The 10,424-nt window shown below is 49.7% G+C and overlaps 1 protein-coding gene across 1 annotated transcript; it reads left to right on the top strand.

The window, feature by feature from the left end:
* The first annotated feature begins 5,686 nt into the window (after nucleotides 1-5,686).
* Nucleotides 5,687-10,002, top strand: LOC127297077 (inositol-3-phosphate synthase). Its single transcript, XM_051327330.2, has 10 exons — nucleotides 5,687-6,118; nucleotides 7,139-7,207; nucleotides 7,307-7,442; nucleotides 7,716-7,963; nucleotides 8,307-8,533; nucleotides 8,610-8,725; nucleotides 8,841-9,017; nucleotides 9,125-9,313; nucleotides 9,415-9,477; nucleotides 9,564-10,002. The coding sequence occupies exons 1-10, from the start codon at nucleotides 5,931-5,933 to the stop codon at nucleotides 9,681-9,683; spliced, it is 1,533 nt and encodes a 510-aa protein (XP_051183290.1). The 5' UTR covers nucleotides 5,687-5,930; the 3' UTR covers nucleotides 9,684-10,002.
* Nucleotides 10,003-10,424: the final 422 nt, after the last annotated feature.

Raw genomic sequence — 10,424 nt, 5'->3', positions numbered from 1 at the left:
TTTTTACATGCAAGGACAAGGAGGATTCTCCGTTGCATGCAAGGAGAGCGATTTTTCTCCCCGGGACCCGCGCCCGATTTGGACCGGTTCACGCTGACAGCATAGCGGTGCGTGCCGCTCTGACACCTTGGCACATGGCACTCGCACTCGCAGCCCATGTGGGCTGTGGGCTGTGGGCCGTCCGTTCTAGCGATGGACCGGGTCCAGGGGCAGTTTCCAGGACCGTCCGCCACGATCGGGAGGCAGGCACGTGATGGCGGAGCCCACGAGTAGCACGGGGCCGATCGGGAAAGCGCGCGTGACCGCACAATCGTGTGGGAATCTTTCATTTCGTTTCTTTTCTGCGAATCAGCGAGAGCTTTTCATAAGTTTAGCTCTGACAGAATCGTTTCGGAATCTTGCTTTCATGTTTTGTTAACTGCAACTGACGGGATCGTTTTGGAATCTCCCGTATCGCCCCTCGTGGTTCCGTTGAATGAATATGCCGGGGCGTGGCGTGCGCAGAGATTCGGTGCTGATCGATATCGACGCCTGACACGGCGTATTTTATATATTTATTTATGTGCAAACACAACATCAACATGGCATAAAGAATGCATGTCACGCCTGGGTGCCATGGCATATTCTTTTTCGGGCGATGTAATTTTACAAATTTCCGAGAGAGAAAAAAAGTGACCTACCACGAGCATGTTCTCCTGAGGGCATCTCCAACGCCGACCCAAATGAACGTGTTGGGTTGTCTGTTTGGGTCGCGCGGACACACGGACCGCGTTCGCGTGTTTGTTTGAGTCGGACGCTGCGTCTAACATTGCTATATATGGGTCGTGGCCATAAAAGTAGGCATTTGCTTTTAAATTCAATATAAAGACATATAAAATCATAAAAAATATAAATTTAAATACTCAAGATTTATTACATGAGATTATTGTCCACCTATTCAATGACAAAGTACTTATTCAAATAAAAACGTAAAATGATACGAATGGCCTAGGTATTGTTTTCTTTGGATTTTCTTCATTGTTGTTGTTTGCAGGATTGTTGTCAACATGCTCCCGCACGTGCTCAACCAAATCAGTCTGAAGCTGGTTGTGAACCGCTTGATCCCGAATTTCGTGGTGCACATGGAGGATATCCTGGAATGATGCCGGACCACCTTAAGGAGCAACCAACTCTCCCATGCCTTCCCAATCATTATCAAACAACCCGCTTTACCTCAACAATAATTTTGTGCATGATTACGCAAGCGATCATCACTTCCCACAGAGTTTGCATACTCCATGCTCTAGCAGAGTGCCTGACGATGGTCCAACGAGCTTTGAGGATACCAAACGCTCGTCCACATCTTTCCGGGCTGTCTCTTGCTCTTTGGCAAACCTTGCCTCCTGGTCTGAATTGGGACGATAAATTGTCTTCACGAGTGTAACCCAAGGTGGATAGATACCATCAACAAGGTAGTACTCCTTGTTGTAGTGGTGGTCATTGATCTAAAAATCCACATCAGGGGACTTACCGCGCGCTAACCTATAAAACACCGGAGAGCGCTGCAGCACATTGATGTCATTGTGCGAGCCGGTCATTCCGAAGAATGAGTGTCAAATCCATGTGTCATGTGAAGCAACAGCTTCAAGAATCACTGTGCACCTCTCGGAATGGTCTTTGCAGACCCCCTGCCAACCAAAGGGGCAGTAATTCCACTCCCATTGCATGCAGTCTATACTTTCAAGCATCCCAGGAAACCCCTGGAAGCGTTGATTGATAACAGACGGGCTATGTCCTCTGTATTAGGTTGCCGCAGATATTGTTCACCGAACACAACGATCACTACTCTGCAGAACCTGTATATTTCTTTCAAGCAGCTGGACTCGCTCATTCGGATGTACTCATCAACGTAATTACCGGCAACACCATATGCGAGCATCCTAATCGTTGCCGTGCATTTCTAATACGAAGAGAGGCCTACCTTGCCAATTGAATCCTCTTTGTCAATGAAGTAGTCGTCGTAGACCTTGACGCCATCCATTATCCGGTTGAACAACGGTCTGGACATCCGAAAACGACGATAAAACAAGGCCTGCGTGAACAGTGCCTTGTGGTAGAAGTAGTCATGGAAGAGCATGTCGTGGCCGCGTTCTCTTTTGCGGTACAAGTCCGGCGCGCGCCTCGGCAAGGACCCCCAGTACATGGGGATCTACGCGACATTGTCCTCGTGGATGATCAACGCAACCTCCGCGAGAAAGTTGTCCTTGGACTCATCGTCTGAGAATGTGTCGATGAAGTTCTTGAAGAAGAACTCGTCGTCGCTTTCCACCATGATCTACAGATGAAATGGGACAAATAATTAGTTCGTCCATATATTTCATCGAACACCTCGTGGGCGGGGGCAATCCAATGCCTCCATAGGGACCTAAAGGCAATGGCTGTCCCGGCCGACTTGCGTCCTGGAAGCATGGTGCACGACTGGCGGCAACGGTGAAGCTGATGACGGTGAGAGGACAACAACATCGGTGGCGGCGTCCTCCGACGCTGCAAAATGCAGCCACGAAAGCACATGCGAAAGAGCGGGGTCGTGTCCTATGCTGCCGCACCGCTTGTCGGCATCTCGACGTCCGTGGACGGCTTCCACAGCGGTCGCAAATCGTCGGTCCTGGGGTGGCGGCGGAGCGGGGGAAGATGTGTGCGAGGGGGCTATGTTTTGGGAGGCAGACATGCGGGCCAGGGGAGGACAAGAGAGGACGCGAGAGGCCAGCCCCCGGTGTCCGCGGCCACAGAAATGAGGCCCATATTTGGGCCAGCTTTGGGTCATCCTGGACGCCACAGCCATCCGTTTTAGGGATGGGTCGTTTTTTGTTCGCATCGACCCAACGGACGAGCGGGCGCGGTTTTGGTCGCCCTGTTGGAGATGGCATGAGGGCATCTCTTACATGGCGATGCAAAACGGACCCCTAAATAGTCTGCGCGCGTCCATTTACGTCACTCGAAACTGACCGCGCGTCCGTTTACATCGAGGGCTGCCCCAAGAGGTGGAGGTGGCGGCGGGTGCGGGGTCAACTTCTGCAATGCCTGTTGTAGGGCATTTTCCTCCGTGAGGCCAGGCGGCATGATGTCGGTGGCATACCGTGATAGCGGCGGCTGCACCGGTCAGTTCACCTGCGAGACGAGGACGCCAAGCCTCTCGATCTCCTCATCAGTCATGGTCGGCGGGAAGTCGAACTGGTGGCCCGCCGCCATGGACGCCTGCCAGTCATGGAAGATGCAGGCGATCAAGTCGTCACCGTCGTCCTTTGCCTCCTCGTCGTTGTCGTCCTCATCATCGTCCCGTGGTGGCGGCGGCGGGTGCCGTGTTCGACGAGGCGGCGGCGGGTGCGCGAACGGGAAGTCTCGGTCACCGAGGAAGCCCACCTTCCTCCTCGGATCCTCCTCGGTACAACGTGAGGTGTGCCACTGTTATGAGCTGACAGCGAAGGCTAGATCGTCGCGAAGCTCCGGTGGCAGGTAAGCCCGCCAGCCGGATCTCGACGCTCCTCTCCAGCTGACCCTAACCCTAAACCCTAAACCCTAACCCTAACCCTAACCCTAGCCCTAAACCCTAACCCTAACCCTAACCCTAACCCTAACCCTAACCCCAACCGGCGGGACAGGAACCCGGCGGTAGCTGAGCCGCCAGCCGCCGCAAGGAAGGTGCACGTTCCTCTAGCGATCGCAGGCCACCCAGTTGGCGTGCGGCCCCTGCACCATATCAATGGGGAGCGGCACCCTGTTCGTCCGCACGTCCTTCTTGGTGCCGCTGCCGGACGCCTCAGAGTCGTGCTTTTTTATTTCCCATGGTGGATGCGGTGGCGCGCGGTGGTGAGCGGACGTGCTGAATGGTGTGGGAAATGGAAGGGACGATGCCCTTTGTATTTTGAAGGATGGACACGCGCGGGAGATGATGCCATTGATAGAGGCCTAGGCGCGGAAGCCCAGCCGCCGCCCGCCAATCCTGGTGCAGAAGAGAAAGCGTCACCATTGATGGCAAAGGCTGCGGCGCAGACGCGGAAACGATGACTGCTGAAGCGACTGCTGCGGAAGCGATGCGCTCGAAATAGGTCACTGCCTAGTGGCCCATGGGAAAAACGCACGAACACTCGGTGCGATCGGGGAGACGCATCCGAGGGAAAATATGCGCCACATTTGCTTCTCCGCGGGCCGCTAGGCTTTGTCCTAGACGCATTTTCTGACCATGCGGTCGCAAACGGTCGTGGAACATCCGTTTACTTCTCCCTGTTGGAGATGCCCTAAATGCCCTATGTTCATCTGCTCGTCCTCTCTCCTAGGTGAAAGACGGTGGCATCCCATCCCACTCTCATCTCCTCCAGCCAAGACGTTGGTTTCACCTCCTTCCGTTCAGTAGGGTAGAAAGAACTTGTTTCTCCGTTATGTAGTTTTTTTTGCGAAATTTCACCGATGTATTAATAATTATCAACGATAGTACAAACAACCTAAAAAGCAATAAAAATTACAAATAGATACTTGAACCACTTGGCGAAGGTTAGAAACAATAGCACGAGCCAAATGCGTGCCGTCGTCCTCGCCCCTCCATCACTGGAGTTGGGAAAAACTTGTCGTAGTAGAGCTTGTTGTAGTAGGCCGATAGGAAGTTGTCGTGCTATGGCCTCAAAGTACTAGCGCACCAGAGCAGCAACCACCACCAATCCAACGATGACAACCGTAGATTGGAAGAGACTGACATGAAACTACACCAACGAAGACGAACACCATCCGGATCCTAGGATCTCCACCGGACACACAACTCCACGTGCCCTCCGTAAGCGCTAGATGCACCACCGGAGCAAGGATAGGCGAAGAGTACCTTATTCTGATATGTCACCTCACCATCCCGAAAAAGACATTGAAAAACAACCTTAAAAGAAAGAACGGAAACTCCCCGCCGGCGAGGGGCCGTGGTCTGCCACACCTCCAAGGCCCTAAGGGCACCGGAGGCGGAGCTGACCTATAGCGTCACCGGCGAGGAGAACGGAACCCTAGATGATTTCTAGCCGCCGCCTCTCATGGTCGCCTCTTTCGCTCACGTACCAGTTCGGTATTGAGACCCTCTATGTTCTGTAGTTAGGGTTAGGATTTTCCTGCTATGATGCATCGTTATGTTGGTGGGAGCGGCGCTCGGGCGAATAAATCTGTCTCAACTCTACTCCCACACCAGCTGTGCTTCACGACGCCGTGTCGGAGTTGATGGGCAACATTTGCTTGACGATTCTTCAAATCGGTAGCTTGGTTTTCTCGCCGTTTTTCAGATTTGGCGAGATATGTTTCTCGACGTGTCGCTGACTGTCGTCATTATCCACAACTGCGTTGGGGATCGGGGTGAGGTGTATGCTCTGGAGTGAGGATGTTGATTTGTAGGTGGTGGATCTGTCGTTGTTCCCCCACTTCGGCAACAAGATGCGATAATGCTTCCTCGGATCTAGCAATGGTGGAGGCTCGATGTCTACCGTAACGTGTGCTTTAATCCTTTATGGTTCTATCTGCAAACTTTTCACGAAATTTGTTTTCTCCTGAATTTTCTTTTATTTTCTACGTCTGTTTATCCATGTAATTTGATTTTCTATTACGTAGTAAAATACGGGGTTGCTAAAAAGGGATTGCTTCCATAGCTCAACCGCACCTTGTCGCCTCTCTCGGTCGTTGGCTCCCCTCCGGCGGCCAAAATTGTCTGGCTGCCGCCTCGGCCTCGCAGGCTCTCTCCCGCTCCCGCACCTTCGGCGTGGGCCCAACTAAGCCAGCTACCGGCGCTGGGCCACGTCGACCCCTAGGCCCTAGTTAGCCCGCTATAAATCCCCACCGCGCCCACCCACCACCGATCACAGCTCAGTTCACTCCATACCCTCTTCTCCACCAGAGCCTCGATCGATCCATCTCGACCTCGAGCCAAGATGTTCATCGAGAGCTTCCGGGTGGAGAGCCCCAACGTGCGGTACGGCGCCGGCGAGATCCAGTCGGAGTACCGCTACGACACCACCGAGCTCGTCCACGAGAGCCACAACGGCGCCTCCAAGTGGGTCGTCCGCCCCAAGTCCGTCGGCTACCAGTTCAGGACCGACACCAATGTCCCCAAGCTCGGGTAATCCACCTTCCTCTCATCCTCTCCCCTCCGTCCCTCCACGGACACACTCCAGCAGCCTTCCTCTCGTCTGAATTTCGCACCCGTTAATTAATTCAGTCATGTCTCATCTTACTGTAAAAAAATGTTCAGTCATGCATGTCGATGTAGAGATCAGTCGGTCTACCATTATAGGAATCTGGCACTCTGCTCGTGGTCAACACTTGCACGGAGGAAGATCGATCTCTGGTCCCTTGGCCTGTAGGTGTTCGATTCTCTTTTCGTTTTCCCTTCTTTTTTGTTTTGTTTTGTTTCGTTGCCTGGATGGACGGCGATAGCAGTGCAAGATCCAAACCAAAGGTCTCATTTTCATCCTTTTTAGCCGACTGCGATGTTTTTGTAATTTGTAGTCATCTCTTCCCGTGCCGGTCTTTGATTCTTGTTCCCAGATCGGCCCGAATCCATCGCTCCATCTGCTAGATACGAGGCTTTTCTTTCCCTTAAGTTTTTCGCCTGTGCACGTGAGGCTGTATTTTAAGATTCGCAACAGGCTACCTCGACTAACTCATCGTCGTATATAATAAAAACTATGTCAGTCTGACGACCAGTTTGTTTAAGTGCTGGTCTGAAAGACTGAAACCACACTTTTCCTTTCCCCCTTTTTTTTTCTCAGATTTCTTTCTTGTTTTTTTTATTATACCTGCATGTTGGCTACGTTCAGTTTACAGGAGGTTTTTTTCCTCAGATTCACAGCAGGGTTGACTCCACCTCGTATAGTGTGACGTGTGTCAGCCTTAATTTAGTAGTTCTATATCAGCCTGATAATTGTTTTAAAAGATTCACAACGTGCGGAAGTCTGTCAGCCTGAGGAGGACATTTTTTAAGTGCTGCTCTGAAACCATGCTTGTTTCTTTCCCCGTATTTTCCGAATTCCATTTTGTTTTCATCTCTGCATGTTGGCTACGTGCAGTGCAGTTCCAGCCACTTGTCCACGATACACGATGCTGATTTTTGTGTTGTCACCATTTTTGGTGGTTGCAGGGTGATGCTTGTGGGCTTGGGCGGCAACAATGGCTCCACACTCATGGCTGGTGTCATCGCCAACAAGGAGTGAGTTGGCACCATCTACATTAATAATACTACTGTGCTCCTGTTTAGTATTTTTTGGTCGTTTCTGGATTTAATTTGATTGCTGGTGAATTAATTCAGGGGGATCTCATGGGCGACCAAGGACAAGGTGCAGCAAGCCAACTACTTCGGCTCCCTCACCCAGGCCTCCACCATCAGGGTGGGAAGCTACAACGGAGAGGAGATCTATGCGCCCTTCAAGAGCCTCTTGCCCATGGTAATATGATTTTCTTTTACTACTCCAATCGCACTAAAATAATATGCTATCATGTCATGTCTTAAGGTTAGTAGCCATATACAAAAAAAATGACAGAACACCATGTGCCTTTTGTTAGTTAAAAAACAAAACAAAAGAAGTTGAAATGTGAACATTTTTTGAGAATTTGAGAATTAGAAATGTGAACATTGGTGTGCCATTATGTTGATGTGCAGTTCCAAATGTTGTATTTCAAGGGAAATGTTCCACTGACGATGTTGAATAAATATGCAGGTGAGCCCAGATGACATCGTGTTCGGAGGCTGGGACATCAGCAGCATGAACATGGCTGATGCTATGACCAGGGCCAAGGTGTTGGACATTGATCTGCAGAAGCAGCTTAGGCCCTACATGGAGTCCATCGTTCCACTTCCTGGTATCTATGACCCGGACTTCATCGCTGCCAACCAGGGGTCCCGGGCCAACAATGTCATCAAGGGCACCAAGAAAGAGCAGATGCAGCAGATCATCAAGGACATCAGGTATGCACACCGAAGTGCGCATCAATTTGGATCGTCAGAACACATGATTGACACCATGGCTTTAGGAATATGCTTATGGCAAATACAATATGCAACTGGTTGCACCACTGAATCAAATCTTAAACCACTTACTCGTAACAATGTTTGTTTATAAAGGTTTAGTTGAACTGTGGGTCTGGATTACCATAGTTAAACCCCATGGCTTATAGAGAAGATACTATACGACTGATACTGAAATCAAATGTTAAGCCATTTGCTCATAAAAAAACACAGTTAAATTGTCGATCTGGATTACCATAGTTAAACTCGTAGCTTGTCAGTCTCATATGGCTTAATGAAACAGGGAGTTCAAGGAGAAGAACAAGGTGGACAAGGTAGTTGTGCTCTGGACTGCTAACACTGAAAGGTACAGTGCTGTCTCTGTTGGGCTTAATGACACGACCGAGAACCTCTTGGCGTCTGTGGAGAAGAACGAGGCAGAGATCTCTCCATCAACACTATATGCCATCGCTTGCGTCATGGAGGGTGTGCCTTTCGTCAACGGGAGCCCTCAGAACACCTTCGTGCCTGGTGTGTAGCTTGATGTTCTGAGTTGGAGTTGTATTCGTCGTCATGTTTAAGGCTTATCTTAGTTTCATGTGTTCAGGGCTGATCGATCTTGCTATCAAGAACAACTGCCTGATTGGTGGTGATGATTTCAAGAGTGGCCAGACCAAGATGAAGTCTGTCTTGGTTGACTTCCTTGTTGGCGCTGGCATCAAGGTATCACTCAGTTATCAATTGAGCACCTGACTACTCTTCATGTACCATAATGTATAGATATTTCTCTGTTATGGAATACAATATATGACAAGAGGTTTGGTTTCTGTTGTTGCAGCCCACCTCAATTGTCAGCTACAACCATCTGGGGAACAATGATGGCATGAACCTATCTGCACCACAGACATTCAGGTCCAAGGAGATCTCCAAGAGCAACGTGGTGGATGACATGGTCTCGAGCAATGCCATCCTCTTTGAGCCCGGGGAACATCCTGATCACGTCGTTGTGATCAAGGTATGTCGATCTATCTCCCATCCTGATCTCCATGTCTACCTTCTAGAGATAAATGTGCCGTTGTAGATACTTGAAGTTTGTACTAAAGCTTCGGTATTCTTTTGCAGTATGTGCCGTACGTTGGAGACAGCAAGAGGGCCATGGATGAGTACACCTCGGAGATCTTCATGGGGGGCAAAAGCACCATTGTAATGCACAACACCTGCGAGGACTCGCTCCTCGCTGCACCGATCATCCTTGACCTGGTGCTCCTGGCCGAGCTCAGCACAAGGATTCAGCTCAAGTCAGAGGGAGAGGTAATATTCTGAAATATGTTGCTACTCTGCACAACATCTCTATGCAACAATATTGTCGGGGCAAAACTGAAGTTGTGGTTGTTCCACTTGCATTTGTGCAGGACAAGTTCCACTCCTTCCACCCAGTTGCTACCATCCTGAGCTACCTCACCAAGGCACCCCTCGTAAGTAACGCTGTCATAGTCTCTGCTCTAGTTAAACGTAAGTAAAGCCAGTCAACTGACCTGCAACAAAAAATCGAAATTAACAGGTCCCTCCTGGCACACCGGTGGTGAACGCTCTGGCGAAGCAGAGGGCCATGCTCGAGAACATCATGAGGGCCTGCGTCGGCCTGGCACCTGAGAACAACATGATCCTGGAGTACAAGTGAAGAGGATTGAGGGCGGCGGAGCCGAGACCAACTGTACGTAGCAAGTGGCGAATGTATGGATGGAAGGGTAGGAGGAAGGCGAGATTAGCTGTGGAATTATTTGGCTTGTCTTGTGTTTCTTTTGCGATTCTTTCCCTAGTTAAGTTACTCTCCTGTGTGCTTGCGAGACTCTGTAGTGTCCGGGCTCTGCAACTAGCAGCAGCCTCATATGGTTTGTCGGATAATGTCGGTGTTAGCTTATGTTAGTCCCCTTCATTCCTCTGTTGGTAACTTTAGTACTGGAGCTTTCAGTTAACGACGACTTGAGCTCAGTGTTTTACTTTGTCGGTCTCAGTAATCAGTATCGCTCGTTCGCCAAGTTCGCAATCAAAGAAAACTGCCGTTGTTTCCTGGTGCTTCTGAAATTTCCCCCCGTTTCTTGTCAAATGCAAATAAACGAGTTTGTAATGCAAAAAATACGCAAATCATATAAATCCAAAAGAACAATGCAATCACAAAAGTTTAACCACCCAGCAAAAAGAACATAAAGTAATTTCTGACATCTTAGGTGACATCAAAAACTCAAAAAATCATTAACCTCTCACTTCAACACCCAAAATCTCAAATAATCATTTGACGGAGAAGAAGCAGAAATAAAATATTTTAGATGGAAGTGAAAAAGGAAACTGAAAAAGAAAATTGGGAGAGTAAATTCCGATGAAAAATGAAATATAACGGAATTTCCGAAGATGGAAAACATGG

Source organism: Lolium perenne, chromosome 4 (genome assembly GCF_019359855.2).
Source record: "Lolium perenne isolate Kyuss_39 chromosome 4, Kyuss_2.0, whole genome shotgun sequence".
In the NCBI taxonomy this organism is placed as follows: Eukaryota; Viridiplantae; Streptophyta; class Magnoliopsida; order Poales; family Poaceae; genus Lolium; species Lolium perenne.
The sequence above is the reverse complement of the archived record's forward strand: the minus strand, read 5'-3'. Positions and strand labels throughout refer to the sequence as shown.